The sequence below is a fragment of the Melanotaenia boesemani genome, chromosome 2 (assembly GCF_017639745.1).
Source record: "Melanotaenia boesemani isolate fMelBoe1 chromosome 2, fMelBoe1.pri, whole genome shotgun sequence".
NCBI classification, from domain to species: Eukaryota; Metazoa; Chordata; class Actinopteri; order Atheriniformes; family Melanotaeniidae; genus Melanotaenia; species Melanotaenia boesemani.
Genome location: NC_055683.1, coordinates 35,017,128 through 35,043,691, shown reverse-complemented (window position 1 = coordinate 35,043,691; position 26,564 = coordinate 35,017,128). Strand labels below are relative to the sequence as shown.

General features: G+C 38.8%; 1 protein-coding gene across 4 annotated transcripts; it reads left to right on the top strand.

Moving 5' to 3' along the window:
• The first annotated feature begins 309 nt into the window (after positions 1–309).
• Positions 310–21,200, top strand: LOC121628751 (transcription factor 20-like). Of its 4 annotated transcripts, XR_006008241.1 has the most exons (7): positions 310–730; positions 3,294–5,215; positions 5,731–5,824; positions 6,329–6,378; positions 9,627–9,695; positions 13,145–13,251; positions 19,973–21,200. XR_006008241.1 is itself a non-coding variant. In XM_041968084.1 (6 exons), exons 2-5 carry the CDS (start codon positions 3,296–3,298, stop codon positions 9,666–9,668), a joined length of 2,106 nt encoding a protein of 701 aa, XP_041824018.1. In that variant the 5' UTR covers positions 310–730; positions 3,294–3,295; the 3' UTR covers positions 9,669–9,695; positions 19,973–21,200. The 4 variants fall into 4 exon arrangements, 3 of the variants coding, with proteins under 3 accessions (XP_041824018.1, XP_041824022.1, XP_041824005.1); XM_041968084.1 differs by lacking the exon at positions 13,145–13,251; XM_041968088.1 differs by lacking the exon at positions 19,973–21,200 and having other exon boundaries at positions 3,314–5,215; positions 13,145–14,278.
• Positions 21,201–26,564: the final 5,364 nt, after the last annotated feature.

Below are 26,564 nucleotides of genomic sequence, written 5' to 3'. Positions count from 1 at the left end.
TTATTCTGTCTGCTTTTTGCACTTTATTCTGTAATAAGAGCTGCTGTAAAGAGTGAATTTCTCCACTGTGAGATTAATAAAGTCCTATCTATCTAATCTATCTATCTATCTATCTTCTAAATTACATAATATTGCAAATGAATGTATATTAAAAAAAAATATTTGTCTCTAAATTAGGGTATAAAAATTAAACCTACACCCATGATTATATAAAAAAGCAGAGCTTTTTCTAAATTTTTATTGTTTTTAAATGTAATCTTTATTTTATTTGAAAAAAAAAAAAACATCTTTACCATACACTTCCGGTTAATACAGAGCTCAAAACTATGGGCTTTTACGTTGAAGGCGCCTCATCCTTTTCCGGTGTGTCTTAGGTCGCTTTGACTTGACTGTGTAAAGAGGGTGTCCATGATGACAACTTTAAAATACACATTGTGACCAGGAGGTCTAACGCTACCTGCTGGATTCACTTCAGAAAAAATGTTTGTGAGCTGCTGTCGCGTCGAGCGTCTTCTCCGTGTAGGAGCAGCTTAGTGAACGTCAGCTAGCTATCCAGCTAGCATGAACTCGATCGGTCGAAGCTTTTGTTTACATCCAGTCCAGATGATGACGGGCCTGGAGAGGCGTGTTAGCTAACGCCGCTACCCGAGCTGCTTCCAGGAAAGGTGTCATCCGCCAGCTCGCTCTGTCAGGACCGGGGAGGTCCATCCAAACCGCCGCCACCTAAGGGGTAAGACCACCAACGGTTAAAAACGAATAATTTCAGGCAGCTCACGTCAGATTTTTACAACTGTTAGGGATGGCAATACTAAACAGGCCTACCTGTTTAAAATGGTGCTGACAACCCATTAGTCGACGGGGGGGGAGTACTTATTCTAATAAATAATCTTCACAAATACCAACACATTCCGCTAAAACAAAAAAAGAAATAAAGAAAAACTTTTCGTATAGGCCTATATATATATATATGTATATATATGTATGTATGTATATATGTATATATATATATATATATATATATATATATATATATATATATATATATATATATATATATAGCTCATTATTTTAGTCCGCTTGTCTGCATAAATTAGTAACTTAAATAAAATGTTTAAAAGACAATTGATAGTGTCAAGCATGTGTCACGAATACATTAAGGTAGAATATAGTTTATCTCAGTTAATTTAATTACTATTTATACATCAATTTTGATCGTTGCAGATTTGCTGGATTTTAGGAATAAAGATTTTTGGATTAGTAGAAAAGAATAGCCGGTAATTGAATTTTTGTATCAACTATAAACTATCGATTTAGTTTCAGATTCAATTTGTACAACCCATCTTTAAAATAAATCAAATCAGATGGAGAGATTTTATTTTATTTTATTAATTAATTTATTTATTTATTGATTTCTGTAAACACATGACTGAATAATTTCTAAGTAACCTAAACTTTAAACTTGAGAAAATATTTCACGATAAATATTTATTTAGTTTAAGTTTATGTTGTTTCAAATATTTGATTAAAATGTGTCATTTTGAAGCAGTGTGTGAGAAATGTCGGGACAAGGGCAGCAAGACTTCGGAAGTGGTGTAATAGTCAATAAAAGATCTGGTTGAACATCTTATAACTAATATGGTTAACTGTTAACTGATCAGAAACAGATGAGTGTTAAAAAAGAGCATCACAAAGAGGCTGAGTTAGAAGTAAGCATGGGGAAGAATTTTAGAGCAATTTCTTTTTCAGAGAAGATTTAGCTGATTTCAGCAAAATAATGCCAAACGTACATGATGGGATTTAACATTAGCTTGCTGTAATACTTAACTTTGTGATAAACCGGGGAAATTGTGTATTTAGGATTCACATTTATCAACAGTAGAAGGCAGGGAATTTGTGGATTTCTTCTTTTAGAATATGAAATATCATTAAAAGATTCAGAGAATCCAGATATTGCCTGAGGCAGCACAGCATGAAATCCCTGCTTGTTTCTGTAGTGGAAATAACGGCATTTGTGCTCAGAAAGAACAGTAAACGAGTTTTCATTCACTAACAAAGAAAACACGAAACCATCATTTGAAAGCCACACAAATAGAAATAGATACAGAATGCTACTCTATACAGTATAATGTTTTGCCATTTGACATTTACATGAAACAAAAGTAGGAAAAGAAAAAAGAAAAGGAGAAGAAAAAAGTAGGAAAAACAACAACTGCAGTGGACATCCACAAAAGAAAAATGGGAACAAGACTTTGTCTGGAATTACTTAAAATTACCCAAAACAATGCAGACACGAAGTATTCTTCAAGACATACACAAACCTGGACTTATTTTAAAATAAACAAAAGCTACTTTATCTTATTTGTACACTGTTAGCGTCTTGTCTAACAGCAAAGAGACAATAGTGGGAAGACAATAGTGAAAAGTCCCCCTGTTCATGTTTCTTGGTGGTTGGCAAACCATCATGAACCAAGTCAGTCCTATTGTAAAATAACTGAATCACAAAACCATTTCACATCCAAGTATTTAATTTGGAGATTTTTACTGTTATATTTTCCTATTTACAGTATAAAAAAAACTCTAATGTGGCAATGAAACCACAATAGCTGGTCAGATTTTAACAATTTTAATGTTATTCTTTTCAAATCAGATCAGATATTTGATCCCTGACTGGTAAATTGCATCATTGCAGCAGCCGTATAGAAGAAGAAAATAATAAGAATGAATTGAGTGACCTATATAATGCAAAAATCTATATACAAAACACATACAAGTATCCAGATTAAAAATAGAACAAAAAGAAGAAAAGAAAAATGCCTTTTATTACCATCGACTTGCAAATAAATATCCAGGTAAAAAAGGAAAAATGACTATATGGAAAATATAGGATTTAAGATGTTGAAAAAAGCACAGTGGTGTATGAAGAAAGTAAATATATAGCAGAGTTCTCTTTATAAACTAAACAGAAGAGGACCAACTTTTTTTCAGAGAAGGTTTTGCTGATTTCAGCAAAATAATACAAAGTGTGCAGGATGTGATTTGACATTAACCTGCGGAAATAATCTAGTTTGCTTACCAGGTGAAAATATCTGGGAGATTATACAACAAGGGAGTCATCAAACTTTAGAGTTGCTAAAATCTTAGAATCAAACAAAGTAAAAAGTTTAACTTATAACAACGTAGTAATTTCTATCCTCTACCTTAAGAAAAGCTGCTCAAGTATAAGCATATATTAGGATAAAGCATTTTTTGACTCTGGCTGCACATCTTTAAACGTTACCTTTTGTGTTCTACAGTAATGGAAGTGTCTTCTCAGGATCCACCGTTCATGGCTATGGATCTGTCAAAGAGCTACAACCCCCTGACCCGCAGCCATCCTGAAGCCATGGACCTGGCCAAGAAGCCGGAGTGGTACCACAGACGCCCCGCTGGCTGCAGCACAGACATCACCTCCACCTACAGATCGCGAGCCTCATCCTCCTACAGCTCGCTGTCTTCACAGCCGGGTGCACCTGTCCACTGCAGGGACATGGAGCAGGGTCCTGAGTCTTTGGGGGGCTACATGAATTCAGCGCTCAGCCCGGGACTGGACCTGTATCATGACAGAGTTCACAGCAACCTGTGGCATGCTGGTTTCTATGGGACTGATCAAAGCGGCATACCAGTTCCTGAAAGCAGCGGTGGAGAGGAAAGCGACAGCGGCTCTGACGTCATCTTCCTCGTTTCCTCAGCGAAGGAGCCACTTTTGTGTGGTTCTTTCATCCAGGACAACGTGAGGCACATCGTGGAGCCTCTTTCCCCCACTGTGTCCTCGCTGGATGAAGCCAGAGACTGCTACCTTCTACCTCAGCCCATGAGCTCACCCAGTCCTGATAGCTCGTACTCTGAAGACTCCTCAGAAAGCTCAGTGGACATCCCCGTTCACCACACCAGGCCTGTCGTCCTCCTGTCAGACCTCAGCGTCGTTTACGGCAATCAAGCCGAATCTGGCGTAGATATTTCAAGCGACGACAGCGACGTCATTGAGGTTTCCGTCACTAACGGTGAGAAGAAAAGCCGCTGCCGGGAGAAAACTCCCCCTCGGAGCGAAAGCCAAAAAGCTTCACCTAGAGAAGTGCGACGCAGTAACAGATTTAAAAAGTCTGTGTCAGAAACACCAACGTTCACCAGCAGCGCGGCGCGGCGCAGCTTGAAGCGACAAGTCAAACATGACGCGGTGGGTATCTATAACGAAAGCTTTGAGTCTGATGACTTGATGGAATATGCCCTGAGGCTGTCCAGCTCAGAGGAATCAAACTTGCAGCCAGATCCATTACAAAGAACGAGCAGCAACTCGGAGGAGTCAGATGTCGACGTTCTGACAGCTGGGAAGTCTCCGACGAGGGAGCAGGAGTCTCGCCGCAAAGCTTCACGCGCAGACCCCATCAGTTACAAACAAAAGCCTTTGTCTGTTGCTAGAAGTAAAAACTTGAGAAAAAGCAAGCAAAAGCTGAGCTGCAGCATCTCGCCGCCACCGCATCAGACAGCCTCGGCCTCCAAAAGTACAGCAGGAAAAAAAGCTACAAGACGGAAAAGAAAACAATGCCCAAAGACTGGAACTTCGGCTCTGTTTTCTCCCTCAGAGCCCGAGATCAAGCTCAGACATTTACTCATGAAAGAGAAAAAGGACAAGAAGTCGGACAGTTTCTGCCCGTTCGTCCACATGGAGAAGAGGATGTGCAGGGTGGTGAACTATCAAGAGGACGAGGCGGTGGTTCGTAGCAGCGGAGGACGGCAGCAGCAGACGTCCTCCAGGAATCTGACTGGGTTTGTTCCCAGCACATCCTGCTTCCAGCTGGGTCGGCCCAGCTCGGACAGCAGGTGTCAGACCACCCTGCTGTGCTGCCTGTGTGGGCAGATGGCCAACCTCATGGGCCTCGGGGACCTTCACGGCCCGTACTATCCCATCGCCTCACCTGTGGACAGTCAGACCTGCAGGACCAAGCAGGAGGAGGAGTCACACAAACTCTCTAACGGCCATTTGGGAAATTCCTCAAGCGACAACTGCAATGCTGATAAAGGTTTGCTCAAGGGCAACGACCTTTCTCCCACAAGGGTGCCTCTTCACCTGGATGAGTGCTGGATCCACGAGGACTGCGGCATCTGGTCTGCTGGAGTCTTCCTAGTCCGAGGAAAGCTGTACGGGTTGGAGGAGGCGGTCCAACTCGCACAGGAAACGGTGAGTCACTCAGACCAGCAGAAACTTTTCTCTTTCTTTTCTGATAAATCCATGAATTATTCAGGAAATTGTTCTCAGTTTGTGTCATTTCTGCATTTCATCAAACCATTAAAGACAAGTGCTTCTGTATAAACATGACATTGGTAACCATGTCAGAATAATTCCTGCAGTTTCTCTACGACTGTATCACTCAGCCTGAGTTTAAATGTGCTTTTATAAATAAACTTTACTGTGGTTTCAGTCTTATTTATCTCATTCTTAAAACAAAACAACACAAACAAAAAAATAACCCTAATACAAGAATAAAAAAAAGGAAGAGAAATCTCATATTAACTGCCATGACAACCCTTAACACATACATTTATTTTACTTATTGACTTTGACCATTTTTAATAAATATTATTTGATTTAGCCTCGCTAATATCTGTCCAGATTATTCCATAAACTTTTACGGAGATATAGGACTGAGTAGAGTAAATCTTATCACTGACTTTTATTTCTTTTTTCTCTTCCAGGTTTGTTCAACCTGCCAACAAACTGGTGCAATAATGGGGTGTTTCCAGAAGGGATGCTCCAGAAATTATCACTACACATGTGCCATTCAGTCAGGTATACTATCATATACAACATATCTAAAGCCCTTTTTACACTGGTCAGTAAACCTGCAAACATCTGGCTCTCAGCTGCGATGTGAAGGTGTTTAATCGGTCCTGCGTTTTATGATGCTGCAGTAGATTTTATCTACAAACTGTAACTTAATATAATTTAGACAAAATGTGGCTTCATTTACCTGCTCTGTCATGTTTATTTTTTCAAAAAAAAGAAATGGTTTAAACGCAATACTTTGGAGTAAAAACTAGAAGCCTTTACTGGCTGGTTGTTGTTATTTTCTCTGCTTAATAATTCTGTTTTGTTGGTCATGTGTTTACACCCGGTTTGGCTTTTAACCGCTGTGGCCTTAAACCTTTGCCAGCCTGTGTTAAATTCCTGCTGTGAAACGAAAAGTGAAGGATGAGCCACTTTAGTTTTTTATTATCTGTGTGTAAAGGTCGTTGATCAGTCTAAAAAGACCAGTCTGTAAGGATTGATTTTGTGTGTTTGTGTGTTTCTCAGGCTGCGTCCTCAACGAAGAGAACTTCTCCATGAGATGTCCAGAGCATAAGGTCAACAACTTTTCTGTGAAAGTTAAGATCCATATTTATTAGACCTGTACGAACTGGAAGCATCAAAATACACATTTCAAGGCATGGAAGTGATATAAAATGATACCGTAACAATTCATAGAATTTAACAGTAACAGTATGAAAATAGTTCTGTTGTTTTAAGCACAATCAACCAGAAAGAGATGATTATTTTCTACCTAAACATCATTTGTATTGTGTTGGCAAGTATTTAAATGTGTTTGATCTTTGCATTCAAGCAGCCCAAAGATTTATCTAACAAACAAGAGCTTTGCACCAGGGATGTCACCACTGTAGACTTTTTTTGGTACGAGTAATGTCAGAGAAATAATCACAGTATTATGATTATTATAATTATTCTGCTTATTAAACCTGAATCTGAGAAAACAAATGGAAACGGCTACAGGACCTCTACCTGGACTTGGGATGCTTCTTTCTGGAAACTACATTGTAAAAATGGTTTTAAATATTTCTGTTGAACCTGGGTAGAGAATTTAGAAACATCTAGCTAGCTTTAGACTTTCAGCTGTCCTTTAGCAGAATAGCTGCTGTTTGAGCGTGATAGGCTCATTTTGTCTTTTCCAATTGTAGCTGTATGAATTCTTTTGATCACGTCATCCAACATGTTGTGACTTGTCTCTATCAGCTGATGGTATCCCAGAAGCGTGACCAGCTCGGCAATCTGTTAGATTGATATGCGACACGTGCTGACACTCTATCTATCAAAGGAGCACAGCAAGTCAAGAACAAAGATAAACAGGAAGGAAACAGAACAAACAAACAACCGAAATCAGCAATAAGGACTTGGTGTTCATACCACACATCTGGGGAATCAGTGAATGCGTACAGAGGACAATGAGAAAACACCCAATGCAACAGCAACACCACCATAAAACTCCGCAGGAAGTTCAGATTTGTTCGTTTTTCAAAATAAAGTTATTTGCAGGGCAGTGTCCCATTTCCTAAGTGCAATCTCACTTTTATTACGGTCCCTAAATGTGTGCAAATATAGACTTTATGTTCATATTTCCATTCATACAATATAACTTATAGTTGTAACATCTGAAAAAAGAAACATCCTAATTCTGAAGGCATGTTGCCGTGGTGATGCTCCACAGTCATTTACATGTAGCAGAAGCCCTGCAATGACTGAACTGTAGAATACAAAGCAGGTGGATGTGACCAGGGATACACCGACCAGTATCCAGTATCAAGTCCAAAATACACACGTGGACAAAATTGTTGGTACCCTTCGGTTAATAAAAAAAAAACTCACAATGGTGACAGAAATAACTTGAATCTGACAAAAGTAAAAAATAAAAATTCTATGAAATTTAACCAATCAAAGTCAGACACTGCTTTTCAACCATGCTTCAACAGAATTATTTAAAAAAAAATAAACTCATGAAACAGACCTGGACAAAAATGATGGTACCCTTAGAAAAGACTGAAAATAATGTGACCAAAGGGACATGTTAATCCAAGGTGTGTCCACTAATTAGCATCACAGGTGTCTACAATCTTGTAATCAGTCAGTGGCCTATATATAGGACTACAGGTATTCACTGTGCTGTTTGGTGACATGGTGTGTACCACCCTCAACATGGAGGAAGCAAAGGAAAGCGTTGTCTCAGGAGATTAGAAAGAAAAATATAGACAAGCATGTTAAAGGTAAAGGCTATAAGACCATCTCCAAGCAGCTTGATGTTCCTGTGACTACAGTTGCACATATTCAGAACTTTAAGATCCATGGGACTGTAGCCAACCTCCCTGGATGTGGCCGCAGGAGGAAAACTGATGACAAATCAAAGAGACGGATAATACGAATGGTAACAAAAGAGCCCAGAAAAACTTCTAAAGAGATTAAAGGTGAACTTCAAGCTCAAGGAACATCAGTGTCAGATCGCAGCATCCATCGTTGTTTGAGCCAAAGTGGACTTAATGGGAGACGACCAAGCAGGACACCATTGTTGAAAACAAATCATAAAAAGCCAGATTGCAATTTGCCAAACTACATGTTGACAAGCCACAAAGCTTCTGGGAGAATGTCCTATGGACAGATGAGACAGAAATTGAAGTTCTTGCCAAGGCAAATGGCAAATGTTTACAGACAGAAAAATGAAGCATATCAAGAAAAGAACACCGTCCCTACTGTGGAACATGAAGGAGGCTCTGTTATGTTCTGGGGCTGCTTTGCTGCATCTGGTACAGGGTGTCTGGAATCTGTGCAGGTACAATGAAATCTCAAGACTATCAAGGGATTCTAGAGAGAAACGTGCTGGCCAGTGTCAGAAAGCTTGGTCTCAGTCGCAGGTCATGGGTCTTGCAACAGGACAATGACCCAAAACACAACTAAAAACACCCAAGAATGGCTAAGAGGAAAACACTGGACTATTCTAAAATGGCTTCTATGAGCCCTGAACTAAATCGTATTGAGCATCTTTGGAAGGAGCTGAAACATGTCGTCTGGAAAGTCTCCCTTCAAACCTGAGACAACTGGAGCAGTTTGCTTATGAGGAGTGGACCAAAATACCTGCTGAGAGGTGCAGAAATCTCATTTACAGTTACAGGAATCGTTTGATTGCAGTGATTGGTCTCAAAAGGTTGTACAAAAAAATATAAAATTAATTTAAATAATTCTGTTGAAGCATGGTTGAAAAGCAATGTCTGACTTTCATTGGTTAAATTTCATAGAATTTTTATTTATTAATTTGTCCGATTCAAGTTATTTCTGTCACCATTGACTTTTTCTTTCATTAACCGAAGGGTACCAACAATTTTGTCCACGTGTGTACATGCATGTTAGATTTACTGGTCACTCTAAATTCTCCCGAGGACCGAATGTGATAGTTAATGGTTGTTTGTCTCTGTGTTGGCCTTGTGATGGACTACCGACCTGTCCAGGGTGTACCCTTCCTCTCGCTTATATCATATTTTGTATGTGTATAAAACATCTGCAGACTTTTCCTCATAATATTTACCTGCTGTTGTGTTGTCAATCTGCTCTTATTTGTACAATAAAATGGTCTGGACCCAACTGCTCAAAATTATATTAAATCGGTTATCTGCCATGAAAAGAATGATAAACTTAAATTCGTTTTTGTTGTACCAGTAGATAAAACATAGCAGAATACTGTAGTGTATAACGAGATTCCAGCAGCTTGTTCTGCTTTGATGAGGACTTTTGCGTTTGAGTTCTCCTCAGTTGATGTGTGTTTTGTTTCCCGCAGAACAAACCCTTCACATCTGCAACTAGACAACACAAGAGATGACACCGAAGATATGTGGGGGCCATGGAGGTTCGTCCCGTCCACCTTTTTCCATCTTTTTTCTTCTCTCATTTATAAAAAGCAGCTCAAGACTCAAACAATAAACATCAACAAATGTTCATCTTTAAAACCTTTAACAGCTGCTGTGCAGATAAAATAGATAATTAATCCCCTTCAAAAGGTGATTCATCTGTACTCACATGTGGATGCAGTTCCTCTCATGACCACTTGAGGGCAGCATTGTTTTAGATGAAACTAACAATGTCAACTATATACTGTATATTCTAAATAGTTTTCTTACATAACTGCAGTTCAATGAGCAGAAAATGATTCTTTAATAGTGTTTGAGTTATTTTCACATAATTGTTTTTGCTGTGGCTGAACATATAATAGCATTACCAACATTTGCATTTGGAGGACTAATCTGGAACAAAAATGAGGTAAACCACTGAGAGCAAAGCTTTGGATTGAGTTCAGGAGATGTCACTCTAAGAATAACAACCCATTTAAATTGTAAGAAATGAAAAATAAAGAAAAACCCTCCACTACAGCACAAAAAAAAAAGTTAATTCACTCCCTTAAGGTGTTTTACCCGGTGTTTATAGAAGACTCAGTGAACCTTAATAGCAATGGAAACAAGTTTAAAAATCACTTCTGACCTGGTAAAGGATAAAATAGGGCTGAGCAAGTGAACATGATATCTCGCTTTAATGCATTAATTTATACAGTGTATCTTAATCATGGTCCAGGACCCCCCTCTCCTGCAGGTTTTAGATGTTTCTGTTGTTTTTAACACATCTGACTGAAATGAATGGCTCATCAGCGGGCTTGCAAAGAACTTGATTAGCAGTTTAGTTAGTCTGGACCACGTTTGCTGGAGTTGAAAGCATATAAATAAGTGTTTCTCAGTCCAGGTCCTAAGGACCCACTGCCCTGCATAGATAGATAGATAGATAGATATTATCTATTTTTATATAGATAAAAGAAGTTTATTGAACTTCCTTATCAAGTTATTTGCAAGCCTGTTAATGAGCTTTTTATTTGATTCAGGTGTGTTAAAGTAAGGTTACCTCTAAAACATGCAGGACAGTGGGTCCTGAAGACCAGGATTTAGAAACACTGCTGGATCTGGCTAGATGTCGTCATGGAATTCAACCATTTCAGGGTGGACTAATGTGATGAAATGAACCAATGTTTGTTCCTCCTCCATCTCTGCTGCATATCTCCTTCATCCACACAGAGAAGCTGAAATCTAGTTCCTGATGTACTTGGAGATATCACGATTACAGATTTTCTCAGTAAGAGGCTACAGGTCCTCTACCTGGACGTGGGAGGCTTCTTTTTGTAAACATTTCTTTTCAGAGTTTAGAAACACAGGAAAAACATTTGGCTAACTTTGACTTTCAGCTGCCCTTAAGCACAATTTAGTTTTTTTTTTGTTTTGTTTTTTTTTTTTTTGCTCTTCTGTGAAACATAATATCCAGTGAATGCATCACGTTACGCTGTAAGACAGTTACAAAATAGCACATTGTTACAGTAAATAAATATTAGTGTCATTCATGCAAACTATTGTGCATCTACCTTTACTGTAGCATAAAAAGCTGATGTTTATCCAGGTGGTGAAACGTATTGGATGTATTTCTTCCTTTCTCTGCAACTTTTTATGTCCTGCTTTACAGGCTGGTGAGCCGCCCTCCACAATGACACCTTGGTCATTTTTTTTCTTTAACCCAAAAACAAACGAACAAAAAATCTGACAAGGAAGTCTTAATCCGTTAGGAGGGAATAACTCTTCCTCTGTTGTAGTCTTCCACTCAGGCAGCCTCTTCTGCAACCTTTACAGGACCAAAACAAAGCAGAAACACATGGAAGTGGTGTAACGTTGTTTTCTTTCCATGCAGAAGTTGTGCTGATCCGCTGATATAATTCATGCATAATATTTTATATAAAGTGACGATTTTGAGAGATTATTACGATGAATTAATTGTAGCATACTGTGATTAATTGTAAAATTTAATACTTGTGACATCTTTAGATGTTCTGCAGTCATACCTCATGTAGTTGCTATAGAAACTGGAACAGCCAAAACCCCCTTTTACAGTATTTCTTTTTGTTTTAAGGTTTTAAGTTTTAAAATGTCATAAAAAATTTGAACTCTTTCCCTCATGGTCTAGAAGCTCTGAGATTGTCGTCCTGCTTTCTGTCTGTTCCAGCTGATGGCTGGAAATTCGCCATCAGATATTTTCCCCTCTGTTCCTTTCACGCAGTCATATTTTACCTACTGCAAGTTTTATTATTGTTTTCTAATTGATTTATTCTATTAATTGTTAATTATTAATCTATCACTTGTCTGCATTAGAAGTGGCCACTGCAATTTCCCTCCATGTGTAGCACCTTTGCTTCAGTATGATGACCATATCACAATCAGCCACAGAAAATCATCCAGTTAATCACAGTAAATACTGTTATTGCGATTAAAAAGTTTAAATATTTGCCCAGCACTAGAAATAAATGCTTTGTTTTTGGTCTGAGCGTACAAATGATGAACTAACACATTGTTATCGTTTGCTTACCGCCGGACTAAAACTACTTCAGCAGCTAAAACTGCCACCTTGTGGTGACACCATGCAGACACTTTGTGTCTAAAACATAATCAGCTTCTTTCCGTAATTTTACAGGAAGTAACCCTCAATCTCCACCGGGTGTGTGTGTGCTGCCTTCCGGCTGGACTGCGGTTTTATCCTGACCTTTGTGGTGGGAGTGTGTCGGATGCTGAGCGCCCACGAGTGCAGTTTGCCTAGCTGGATCCATGAGGATCTTATGATTCTCCACTTCCAGGATAAACGTCTTGTCATCCATGATGATAAAAAAAATCTACTGAGACACCCTGACCAATTAATGACGTAATGTTTACATGGTTCAGTGAGTGCAAATCTGCACGGGGGTGTTTATTTTGAAAATTACCAGAAGCTTTTCCACTGCTCCCTTGTCTGATTTCCTGTCTGGCTCTATCTGAACTGCTGAGCTTGATGCATTCTGGATGCATGCGCCATCAAAAATAGACTCGGCATGTGCGTTTAGCAGAGACAAGGCTCTCCTCGGACGCTTCTGACATGTACCGCGGCGCGCTCAGTATGAAGCAAGCCATCGACTGAAATGGTGGCGAATAGCCTCGGAGGCCCCGGCACAGCCGAAACGGGCACACTCGCACCCGGTGGAAATTGGCCTCAAGTCCGGATGTGCTCCAATGTTTGTTTTTTCAGGGTTTCCATTTAAACTAAAGGCTGAACTTAACAGATCGATGCCAGTCTGCCCCCTAGTGGACATAGTTTTTAAACCTTTGTGCTAGACCAGCAACACAAACCACATCTGCCTGTGAAAGCTGATGGTATCAGCATCAGGTAGACCAGTATCAGGATCTGGTTTCTGTCCTCTGCTCCTCGGTGACGTTGTCCTCTTGTTTGTGTCATTGCTTCCAGAACGCTCCTCAGATCTCCTCAGGGTGCGACGAGAGCTGCGTGACTTCACCTCAACTTTTTCGTAACAATAATTAACGAGTGTAATCGAGCAGAAGGCAGACCTTCTGGTAAGGCTTCAGTCATCACGATCAAACCAGGGGCCACTTCAGTTTTTTCTTTTACTTTTTTTACACCAACAAGTTGCAGCAGTCGGACTGAACAGAGATGGTTTGTGAGTCTGTGTGTGTGTGTGAGGGGGGGGAGAGAGAGAGGGGGGAGGGGGGTATTTATTTCTGTTCCTGAAGATCCTCACTTGGACTCGTCGTGTCACAAAGACGGTTTATTATTTCTACACAGTTCCACTATCAGAGTTTTATTAATCTCTTGTACAGAGTATATATGTCTTATATGTCAGAGGGCACTGTTTTCTAAGGTTTTTTTTTTTTTTACTACTTTTATATTCCTATCAGTGCTTAGTCAACATAATTTATTTTCCTCACCTTGCTGCAATGCACTTTGTTATAATTTGTCTATTTCAGCTGTTATTTATGTCTGTTATTCATTTACTATTAAAAACTGAATATAAAGCTGCACTAAGCCAGGAGCTGCTTCTAAACACATTTTCTATTGAAATAATCAAAGAACATCCCGTCCTTGTTGAATGGGAACTGCACATTCCTCACATTCAGACGTATTCGCTTTCCATCGTGGCGTTGGGTTCTCTGCTGACAGGATGTGGACATTTAACAGCAAAAGTCTTAACCCAGAAATTAAAACTAAAGGATTTTCTTTTATTTATTTTTTCATTTATAATTAATTTAATGTTTTGTGAAGGAATTTTAAATGCTAAAAACTTAAAGGGTCAGTTCACTAAATCATGAAGTGGTCGCTCTTTAAACGGCTGAGCTGAAACGTGAGTTTGAGTTCCTCACATGTGACATACAGTGGTATGCAAAAGTTTCGGCACCCCTTAAGAAAGTCACTGCATCAGTTTGTCACTTGATGAGAAGCAGCAACTTCATTTTAACAATTTTTATACAGAAACATTTCAGCCGTGAAATAATTTTTTATTGCTCTAACAGAAACATTTTCACATGCATTTAAACAAAAATGGACATGTGCATAAATTTGGGCACCCCAAAGAAATAATTCCTTAAATATTTAGCAGAGCCTCGTTTTGCTGCAGTAACACCCGGTAGATGGCTCCAGCCACAGACAAGCCCCTAAAAGCTGGCAGTTGGTAGTTTGGTCCATTCCTACATGCAAAGCGCCTCCTGTTCAGTCAGGTTTCTTGGCTTCTGTTCTTAAAATCAATCCATACATTTTCAATGATGTAAAGGTCTGAGGACTGGGATGGCCATCCCAGGACATTGTACTTTGTACATTGTTGTACTCTGTGCTTCTGGATGGATTCCTCGGTAGATTTTGAACAGTGCTTAGGATGATTGAAAAAATCCAACTCTGGCGTAGCTTCAACTTTGTGACGGACTCTTGAACGTTGTTGTCAAGAATCTACTGATGCTGAGAGAAATTCAAGTAGCCCTCAATTTTACCAAGGTTTCCTGTACCTGTGCTAGCCACAGAGCCCCATAACATGATGGACTGTCCATCAAATTTCACAGTAGACAATAAGTTCTTGTGTTCAGTGTGTTAATGATGCCATGCATACCTTTTTAGGGTTCATTTTCAAATGTTTCAAAAAGTCTTTAAGTGGCCTTGCCCTGCCTTACCTCTCTGAGCTACTACACATGTACTCCCCCTCCCGTTCCCTCCGGTCAGCGGATCAGCTCCTCCTGGAGGTGCCGAGGACACGGAGGAAGCTCAGAGAGGTCAGGGCCTTTTCTGTGGCGGGACCGGAGCTGTGGAAGTCTTTGCCACCGCAGGTCAGACAAGCTTCATCACTGTCCAGTTTTAAAGCCCTTCTTAAGACCCTCTTCTTTTCATTGGCGTTTCACCCAGTATGAGCTTGCTTTTATGGCTTGTGTTGATTTTATTTATTTATTTATTTATTTTTTACTGATTTTATTGTCTCGTACAATTTAGTGTTTTACTGTTTTAGTTATTTTATGTTCAGAACTTTGTTCAGTGGTTGCTGTCGTAGGATTGGCTTAGCTATCTCTTGTTCTGACCAAAAAATTCTCAGTCTCATCTGAACACAGTATTTTTTTCCAGAATGCTTCTGGCTTGTCCAGATGTGCTTTTTTATACCTCATGCAACTCTTCTTGTGACCAACACTTAGAAAAGGCTTTTGGCACATCACTGAGCTTTTCCCACTGCAAAGTACGCTGGATTGTGGAACAATGAACAACTGCACCAGCAGCAGCCAGATGTTCTTGTAGTTCTCTGGAGGTGGTCTGTGGCTTGTCTGTGCCCATTCTAACTATCCTTTGCCTGTGCCTTTCCTGTATTTTTTTCAGCCTATCACATCTTTCCTTCAGAAGGACTATTCATGTGTCCTTCCATTTCTGCACTACATTTCTGACTGTGGAGATAGACAGTCCAGACCTTCCAGATAATGTCCTGTACCCTTCTCCTATTCATAATAATGAGTTATCTTGGTTTTTAGGCCAGTGGAAAGTTGTTTACAGGCCCCAGTGTTGCAACTCTCTAAGAAAGAACAGCCAGCAATTACCAATGTTAAACAGTCTTTTTAATTGAAGGTCTAGTGAGTGAATCAAAGCAATGTTGTGCCGCCACTTGTCAGCTGTTAATCCCAACAGGTCTTGAAATGAATGCAATTAAGGGTGCCCAAATTTATGCACATGCCTATTTTTGTTAAAGTGCACACAAAAATGTTTCTGTTGGCGAAATAAAAATGATTTCACTACTGAAATGTTTCTGTTTCTGTAGGGTATTAAACACGTTAAAATGAAGTTGCTGCTTTAAAGGCTCATTAAGTGACAAACTGATGAAGTGATTTTTCCTAAGGGGTGTCCAAACTTTTGCATACCACTGTATATTTTTGTTTGTCAGATAAACAAAATGTTAGTTTCACTCATTCGATTTTTTTTCAGTCTAATCGAGTAAATAACTCCAGCAGAAATTTGAAATGTTTCACTGTTTTAGTCCTTACTCCTGTAAATACATAATGATAAAAATGTTAGCATTAAGGTTGTTTTCTTTTTCAGTTTGGAGCTCATCTTTTAGCTCTTAGGTTGTAAAGCCACACGAATAATTAAAGAAAAGCAGCTAGAGCTTGTGCAGCAGGTTGTTTTGTTTTAACTTTATATTTGTTTATATTATAGCTAATTTTATGCTGGAAGAACCACTAGCATTAGCAAGAGCTGCTAATCCTATTCGCTGACTGAAGACTGCTCATATCCAGTCCTGAAGTAATCACTGGATTATTTTGATACTGAATAAAACTTAAAAACCTGATTATTCTCTGGAAGCTGTGTAGTTAAAGTGAAGACTTGAATTATTTGAATTCTGAAGATGATATGTTTGGTTACAGGCACATAATCAAGGAAAGAAATAGCCTAAATATTTTAGCACAAGTGGGATTTTCCTTGTTTTTATTTGAAGAAAAGTCAGATTTTTGATTGATTTTTGTATTTCAGTCTCATGCACAAATGTGCCCAGCCCACATGGGCATACTAGACACTATACAATATAAATCTAGACAAATCAAAGAAATATATTCAGACTTATAATCCTTCTGAGTCATGCCGCTATGACCCACTAGGAGTGTGTGATGGTGTGTTTCTCTGCACATTTCATTTGGACTGAAGGTATGGAGAAAAAAATAAACTCAATAATAGTTACAAATACATGATAAACATATGTGTAAACCATTTTGTGAGGATCACTTTGCAGTGCATGCAGGATTTTGAGATTCTTTTTACATGTCCAGACAGATTCAAACATACATGGTGAGTTTAAGTGCTGGTGGAAAGCTGGGTTATCTTTACTCTCATTCAAGTATTAATTTCTTCTATAGATTAAAATCCTCAATGTACAGGCAAGCTAATTCATGCACATCAAGCAGTTTCTGCACATACATTTTACCCCTTACTGCCTAACTGAGGGGTGTCCAAAGTCGTCCTCGAGGGCCGCTGTCCTGCAGGTTTTCAATATTTCCTGCTTCAACACACCTGACTCAAATGAAATGGATCCAACAGCCAATTAAGTTTTGCACAATTACTCATTTATTTGAGTCAGGTGGTTTTTGGAGCAGGGACACATTGAAAACCTGCAGGATTGTGGCCCTCAAGGATTGGAGCCGGACACCGCTGGCCTAACACACGAAATAATGGACAGAAAATTTAAAAAATTAATCCAAAGTCTTTATTAGCCCTTTATATATAATTTGACATAAATGTTCTGTTTATTACTGCACGATGTCATAATTATTGTAGAGCAAAAGATGTTCAACAGAGAGAGACACAGCAAAGCTTTTACCAAAGTCATTCAGTGTGTCTGTTTGTACCAAATATGATGCACTGGGTGTTAAAAGGTCAACAATCTCTACACACAGGAGACATTTCAAACGTGGAAAAAATCTGCATGGAAAACAATTTATGTTTGGGCAGTTTGTAAGATGAGATTGTTTAATGTTGAAATTGCTTGATATTTATGCGGATTTAAACACGTTCATCAGTACCCAAAGTGACTCAGAAACTGGTTTACACATTTGTAACTGTGATTGAGTACATTTTCTCTCTGTAGGAGTGTAGACACCAAGAAATGGTGTGTAATAATTTGTCTGCTCCACTGCTGCTTTTTTCCACTCATTGCTACCCCTTTGTTTTGATTGCTTCCTGCAACACCTTTTGTAGGCGTGGGCATCTGTATTTAAGCTGTGTAATGTCACCTAACAGCCATGGTCTTGGGAAAACCACCGCCCCTGCTTAACGTTAACTCAACAGACATGGGACCAAGTCTGAACTCTGTTACGGACCTTCTCAGCAGCTTAACCTCCTGATTAAAGTGTCTACAAGCCTGAGTTCAGCATCACTGTCTACAATCTTAACATCTCCATTCATCTGCCTAATCATTTATCCACACGTTGGCTTGTTTGCATGTCTGTAGCAAGCTTCGTTTTCATCACATCTTTGAGCTGGAGCACAACTGTCATCTGACCAATCAGGGCAGCAGATTGATCAGCTGTAGTTCCCTTCATCCCTGCTCTCAAAAGGGTCAGTGTTTGTAGCAAACCTTTTCATCCTCAGCTGGAAGAGAAAAGGAGCAATCGCCTAATGTTCGCCGCTTTCCCACCTGTCCTGTTTGCTCGGCTTCCACCTTCATCACTTTGATTTAGATCTTTGGCCGTCAACTCCGACTGTCCTGACAAGTGTCAGCGAGAGAGAATCTACCTCAGTAGCTCTGCAGCTGAGCTACCCACACATTTTTGTCATTTTCGGGGATCTTTTTGTTCCTGTAAAAGAGAGATTGACTCTCCTACATAGATGGGAATAACATTAAGTTGAAATTAAGTTGAATTACCTTTTAAGTCACACAGATTCTAGAAGTTTCTTTTCTGTTCGGACTAAGTTCAGAAAAGTCTTTAAAGTATATGAACCCTGTTTGAAAAACGTGTGGATGGTGTTGCTGAGCAACCACAAAACCGTAATAATTAGCTTCTTATTATTGAACCTCACACAGACTCACTCTGCCAGCCCCATCTCAGCGAGGTTTATCCTCAGCAAACAAAACTAAAAATGAACCCACAACGTTATTAAAGAAGAAAATATAGAAGAAGCTTGAAAATGTGCTTTTGTGATTTGGGTGAATTGACCCTTTAGTGAGTTTCAGTAACATCTGACTGGAATCATCTGTCCATGTTTGTGTTTCCGTTGCTGTTTCAAAGTTATGATCCACTTCTGAGTTTGTTTTCAAACCTGAACTTTATCATTTGAGGACTTAAAAGATTAATAATTTCTGTTTAATAAAAACCGTTAAAAGTAAACATGTTTTTTTTTGTCTTAAGATGTAGAAATGAATTCAGAATGTGTCTCTTGAGTTTGCTCTCAAAGGCTCTTGTTGATGTTGTTTGTCCATAAATTGAGATCTACACTTGCTACTGCTCTGACACAGGAACAAAATGTGCTATTTGCTGCCAGAAGGTTGTAAGTTTGGCAAATCACCAACCATCTGAAGGGATTTATTCTCTGACTTTAAATCTCCCTGCTGTCCAGAAAGTGAAAATAACAGCTCAGCCAGCAGAGAACAAGTAGAGGATGTTCCTTTTTGATTGTTTTTTGCCATCGTTGAGCCAAATAATGTCCAAACATAAAGGTCTCCTGTTTAAATCTGTTGCTTCATTAAGCTGTAAAGTCAAATTTGGTACCAATAAGCCTGGAAGACAAATATGTCTGATGACTGATGAGCTGTAAAAGCTTTAAAATGAAATATCACTTTGGGCAAAAATAAAAACAGAAATTTGAATATAGTTAAAATTGTTCCCACTTGAATGAACATCCAAGCTCATTCAAGCGAGATTAACTAAATAAATTAGATATTTTTACATGCAAAATAATGTTTTCTTGTATAGCCTAGTCATTGTGTATGTTAAAGAAGCAAGAAATTTCATTTCCACACTTTTTGATCAGAGTAGGCACAAAATAGAGGTTCATGGTCTTGATGTGGGGAAAAAGCACATAGTTAATCGAGACGAATGGATGCATTTCTGTCACTATTTAAGACTGAGATACAAACAAAACCAAACATTTTACTGGCCAGATGCAGAACCAGTTACAAGTTTGGGTTGATTCAATTCAATACAGTTTTGTGTGTTTCCAATTCACAAAAATGTCTTTTCAAGACAATTCATAGACAAAATCTATTCAAGCCTAGTGGTCCAGTTTATAATAACCGCTCATACAAGCCAAATCTTGTCTTCAATTCAGTCCCCCAACCTGAACTGCATGGGGCAGCAGGCAACAGTGGAAAGGAAAACCTCCCAGCAGAACCAGAACCCGTCTCAGGGAAGAAGCCCATCTCGACCGGTCGGAGGTGGAGAGGACAGGAAAGATGGATCAACAAGCACCACAACTTTGAGTTGAGAGAGAAGAGAACTACAAGTTAATGATGCAAATACTGTCAAAAATTTATACATGGAAAATAAATAACAGACAGAGATGCTCAGTGCATCATGGGTTGTCCCCTGAGCAGTCTAAGCCTATGGCAGCATAAAGAATGGCTAACCTCCCCTAATTATAAGATTTATCGAAAAGGTTTTTAATGTAGAAAAGGTGTCTGCCTCCCGAACCCAAATTGGGAACTGGTTCCATAAGAGAGGGGTCTGTTACATATGTATAAAAACCTCAGTGACCATGAGTGAGTCATCCTCTGTGGAACAAAAGTATATCTGCACACACTAATCAAGTTTGCTTCTGTGATAAAAAGGAAAAGAAATAAAATGAAGCAGAATTGAAATTTTATTCTGATGGGAATTACATTTTTATCTATAAAATCTAACGTATTGCACACAAAATGTTCATTTACCAGCCTATATTGTGGTGGCCTGGATGAATTTTAGCAATCTGTTTTGTTCTGTTTTCTTTATCTTTGAAAGTTTAAAGGAAAAATTTTGACTTTTTTTTTAATTTGTTGGACCAGTCGATCGCAAAACAAACTTACCAATTTTCTGTGTTTTCAGAGATTTTGCTCAAACAATCTGTTTTATTATCATGGTTTTAATGGGGGTGGAGTGGGGCTGCGAGGGGCCAGGGCCACCCTTTTAATTTCATTGACCACCCCTGTGATCGGTAGCTTGCTAAGGTTATTAACATGGGAACTAAAGTGTCTTCTTTATCTTTTATTATTATTATTATTATTAATATTATTATTATTTCAGTTGTTTTACTTGCATCCTTTCATGATGTTTTTGGATCTGTGAGGGTTAGTTCAGGTTCCTCTTTTGCATTGCTATGTAAATAAAGTTGAGTAGAGTATTGAAATGAATGTGTTTCTTAATTTAATGAGAGAAGGTGACAACTAATCCTATAGATGCATATAGATGCATATAGCATAGAGCCAATGCTATATGCATGACTAACCAGTGTGTAAACTACGGTAAGAGGGTCATTGGGTTTGAGGGTTTATTAGGTATACTTCTGTTAGCCTTAAAAAAAACAGCCACATTTTAGCCTGGAAATTAAAGTAAGGTTAATATGTTTTATAAAAAATACAAATATTTCCATTAATAATCTGGATCACTAAGTGGAAATATTTACAAGTTCAAAAAGGTCCATAGAAATATGTTGGTTGTTTGGTGGCACAGTTTCCCTATCAGCTTTGGTTTACTGTCTAGTGGTTATGGTAGATGCTATCTTTGTTTCTGATCACAATGACTTACTTGGCTAACTCCACATTAGGGAGATCTCCATATCTATCTATACAAAATCAGACTGGTTACAGGATATACTTCTCCACATTTTTAAATTGTAGCTATCAACTAGCAGCCTTGTTAGCTGTTTAAATGAAACTGAATCATGTAGCGCTAGCTTAGTCAGTGCCAAGTAAACATGAGACTGAGATATTCTTTTGAGCTTCTTTATAGTTTATTTTTAGCTCCATTGTAAAAATCCTGTTAGCTGAGTTGATGTTTAGTCCCCAATGACACTCACTGAAAACTAAATATGCCATGGTTTTCCCACATTATCTTAAAGCTAATCTTGAGCTAGCATGTAGCTTCATGCTAACATTAGGTTAATAGTCTTACATAACACTAGTTGTACTTGCACAGGGACAAAATCTCTTCTAGAAATGTTCACCCAAATGCCAATATGTTTAAAGGATGACCAATCAGGAACCACTTTATTATTTACTTCAAAATGGTGTGGTGAAACTGGTGGTCCATGCATGTCTGGAAAGATGCTTCCGTCCTCCTACAGTGACCTGTCAATCACCTGAGGTGGCACTTCGGTGTCCTATCAGATTTCAGAGGTGGTCCAGTACAGGGTTTGTCCCTGGTTTCCAGACTCCCCCAAGCTCCCAGAATTCACACTGATTCTAACCGAAGTTAACTGTCCTGCTGAACATCACAGTTAATGCTCTCTATTAAATGGACATCCACACTAACTTCTGTCTTATCTTGGGCACCCCATAATATATATATATATATATTTTTATGAATACACACCTGCAGTTATAGAGTTAAATATTTTTTTTTCCACTGAGTGTTGTGACATCTCATATGACTTCAACGCTTGAAGAAAAGAAGTGCTTGCAGGTCCTGTCGGTTTCTGGAACTGATTTGCTCAAAAATCCAAATATATCCCATTTTTTCATCAAACATCTGAGCATGTGGGCTGCGTGTTGCTGCATCAGTAATGAAAAGCAGTTCATTTCTCACTATTTTCAGTCCACAGAGTTTCACACCAGCTCTGGTTTTGAGTCACAACCTCACTTTGTCATTTCATCATATAGCTGCTGTGGAGCCTATATTTGGAAGCATTTTACACCCCCACCTGTCACATCATTATCAGACTGCCTTGTTGACCTGTGGCTGCATCTGGATGTCATTTCTCCCCTGCCGTATTCCTGCTGCCAGAATAGTCTCAGTGCTCTCACCTGTTGGAAACGCCTGGCAGCTGCAGAAGACGTCACTGTGTTGATACCATCTATCACAGAGGACATCTTCATATTGTAGAGTTTTTGTAGAGACCAGCTGCAATGTTTGATCCAAATCTTATGTATTGTTTTAATGTGTTACATTTATATTTTAAAACTGATGAATAAACCACATTTATCTGCTTTCAGGGGTTTTATTTCAAGTGTGTTTATTTTATATTTAAAATGGACAAATGTCTGAACTGTCATCTCATTGCAGTTTTATGCCCTCAGCTGCACCTTAACCCCTCCTCTATTTCCTCTGCTCTCTGTTTATTGTCCTCTCCCTCTCAGTTTTTGTTATCTTTCTTCTGTTCAGTTCTCAGTCGACTCTTCACCCGCCGCCTCAGGATAAAAACCCTTTGCTTCTTCCAGCTGCAGACTTATCTCTGCTTTTAGGCTCCTCTGATCGCAGTCATGCTTCAGTATCTGCAGCACAGCTTTGCTGCTTTTACAGGTGGCTCAGCACAAAATGCTGCTGAAATCAACACAAATCAAACATAAATAACTTGCAGTTTGCTGCTCTGAGCTGCATGTTGGTGCATAATGTGAAATACATTAGCAGCAGTGGGAAATGGTTATTATCTGCTTATGTGAATGGAAATAGAGGATCTATTGGTGTCTGCTGGTTCAGGATTATCTAATTATGATATTGTAATGAGAATATGGGGATTTTCTGTGCTTTGTCCTTGAATCTATACATACTCTGTAATTTGAATTGTATAAAATGAAATGAGTCTTCTGCTTTGGGGCGGGGCTTCTTGTCCAAACTGAGAAGTCTATCCCCACACAAATGATGGCATAAATGGACTGTATTCTACTCTAATGGACTAACCCTTTATAATTGTCTATTATTATCTGTTTTCTGAAACAATATTAGTGTAAAAGTAAGCAATATAGTTGCTTAAGTCTCACATTAGACCTAGTTGAAGATTTTGGTCCAACTTATGTAAGATGGCGCTCTATTGTGCTTGTTGCTCATGATTTCATGCAGTCATGAATAATATGGTAAGCGGGAGGCACATCAGGAGGCAACGTGGGGTTAAGTGTCTTGCTCAAGGGCACTTCAACATGTAGTCAGGGGAATCTGGTTGGAAGACGACTGCTCTTCCTCCTGAGCTACAGTCGCCTTAATAATAAGGAAATATATAGGGAAAACAATAGGAAAAATAAATGAATAAAAATTTTTTTAATTTTATGAAAATAAACTAAAAAAAATCAAAATGTTCATAATTATTTGTCCAGATATTTCCTTTTTCATTTCCTTATTTTTTTCAGTTTTATTCTTTTATTTTTTGTGGCGCTCCTATCCTTCCATAGCTTAATCTATTTATTTTGCAGAATTCTCACCACAAAACTGGTAACCATCATGAAGCAGTTTTATTTGGCTGTTTGACACTGGCTAGACACTGGTGAGAGTCCTGAAGATAGCTTTAGCTTTTACTTCTTTTAGAAAGCTGGAAGACATATGAACCTCAGCCTGAATGAGCCTGCAAAATGAAAGGTTTTCAACCTGTATGACAGACACCTGTTTCGAAGGGTTGGAGCCCCCCTTAACCTGAGGTTAACTTACTCCATGGTTCAAGTCCAGAATTTTTCACAACCAAGACTTTAGAACCTTGATGATGGTATCTGGTAATGTTTAGAATTAGTCACTGAAACAAATTATGTAGGGCAAATTGAATCTTCTGCTCAATAGCTAATAATTAAATCATAATCACAAAATAACAACATAAAAAATTACAACCCCAATTTTAGAAAGTCAGGATGCTGTGCAAAATGTGAATAAAACCAGAATGTAATGGTTTGCACATATCATAAACACAGATTTTAATCCCAGTAGAATATATCTGATGTTGAAACTGTTGTTGGTGAATATGTATAACTGTGCTGCTGGGAGACAGAATGAGACCAGTGAGTTCAGGGCTCGGCTCTAATTATTATGCTGAAAGGCAGGGTTGCCTGAATCTTTGGTCCTTAGCTCAGCTGCACGTGACTTTTTTATTCCACCTTCAGACCTGAGAACATCAACCCTGTTTTTATTGGGCTAACAGTGAGCAGAAAAGTTTAGATCTCCTGCCTCCTCTGAGCAGGTCTGTTAGTGTGCAGATGCTTGTGTAGCTGTAACTTTGAATCAGACTCTACCTTGGTAGGAGTTTTTATAATTCAGCTTCCAGCAAGGTTTTGAAGGAAAAGCTGCTCATTATAGCCTGGCCTGGAACATGCCTCAGTGGGTTTACAGCTTTGCATGGTGCTTTAAGTTTACTAGGGCATAAATATGTGACCAACTTACAGTTCAGCTCAAAATACTGTAAAGTAATCTGTTGTTAGTGCTGTTTGGGTTCTAATGTTGAAGCAGGACTGCATATATTGCTTAGAGTTGATTTCTTGGCTGTAAATCCACAGTTTGATCAGAAAGAAATGAGATGCTGGCATCCACTGTGCCTTCATCACAGCTATTTCACTCAAAGTCCTGGAGAGAACAGCGCCCAGCTCTGGCGGTGATTACTTTGTTTCATTTTTAATGAACAGAGAGAAAAAGTTGAAGGTGGAGCAACATTATTTCCTCTGGTGTTTCATCTTCTGGCTGAGACACCAAAGCAAAACAACACAGACTTCCAGAGTCCCTTCCTGCTTCCCCACAATGAAAGCAGGAAGACAATGCTGGCAGGAATTTGAACGCAGCATCAGATGCTATTCTGTAAAACCTGGTTGGAACCAGTGTTGAGAAGACTTCCTGTTGCCTTTCTATCTTCTCCAACCAGTCTGACCATTCTCCTCTGACCTCTGACACCAAGACGTGTTGCTAATACCCTAATTACAGAGTTAGCCATAATTAGAATTATGCTAGTAGCCAACAGCATATGATGCAAATGAATGCATACATTTACAATGTATGAAATTATCAAGCACCAGTAATATTTAAACACCACTCAGGCTGTGGTGGTTTGAGGACCCCCTCTAAATCAGTTCTGCTTAGGGCACCATAAAGGCTTGGCTTTGCTCTGCAGACAACTGCTGCTCACTGGGCGTTTTCTTTTTTATTTTGGATCAGTCTATGTAAACCCTAGAGATCAGCAGTTTCTTTTCTTTAACTTGTCCCATCCAGCATCATAGCAAATAAGGACGGTGGTCTGTCTGCCGCGTTGTGCTTAACAAATTTGTTTTGCCAAGAGGAGCTTAGAGGATATAATGCAAGTAAAGCTTTGAGGATTTAGGTCTCTCCTTGATGCTTGATTATTGTTCTTTATTTTGACTGTTATATATTTATGCTGGACCTGAAAAGGGGGAAACAAAGAAAGAAGGAATGTAAAGAGAAGAAAAAGGAGGCAAATATATGACTGAGAGATATTTGTAGTTTAAGGAATAATTGACATTTCAGAATTATTACAGAAGTATAATTTACTGATATTAGCTATAGAAACTCACTTAGATTCAACTATTAATAGTCCTGTATTTAATATAGATGGCTATAAATTTTATAGGCAGGATTGAAACTTGCATGATGGGGGAGTAGCTTGTTATGTTCAAAACAATATTCCAGTTAAAGTTAGAAGAGATCTTGCCATAGTAGGAGTGGAAGTAATATGGTTACAGTTACCTTATGTAAGGCCTGTCCTTGTTGGATGCTGTTACAGACCACCGAATGCTACTGTAATGTACTTGGATCAGTTATGTGAAATGTTGGATAATGCATGTGAAATAGGAAATGAGATTTACTTCTTAGGATATTTTAATATTGATTGGAAGTCATTTATTCAATGAAATGGAATTATGGAAAAAATTGTGTATGATCAAATACAAGAGTATTTTATGAGGTGGGTCATTCCACAACTACAGCACTCACTCAGATTACTGATCATAGGCTACAGGAGATTGATGAGA

What these genes read in the sequence shown, in the direction of transcription:
- LOC121628751 (XM_041968084.1), top strand. Translation starts at nt 3,296, where the DNA reads ATGGAAGTGTCTTCTCAGGATCCACCGTTCATGGCTATGGATCTGTCA. An exon ending in TCCAACTCGCACAGGAAACG is followed by an intron (nt 5,216 to 5,730) that starts GTGAGTCACTCA and finishes TTTCTCTTCCAG; the next exon opens with GTTTGTTCAACCTGCCAACA. An exon ending in CACATGTGCCATTCAGTCAG is followed by an intron (nt 5,825 to 6,328) that starts GTATACTATCAT and finishes TGTGTTTCTCAG; the next exon opens with GCTGCGTCCTCAACGAAGAG.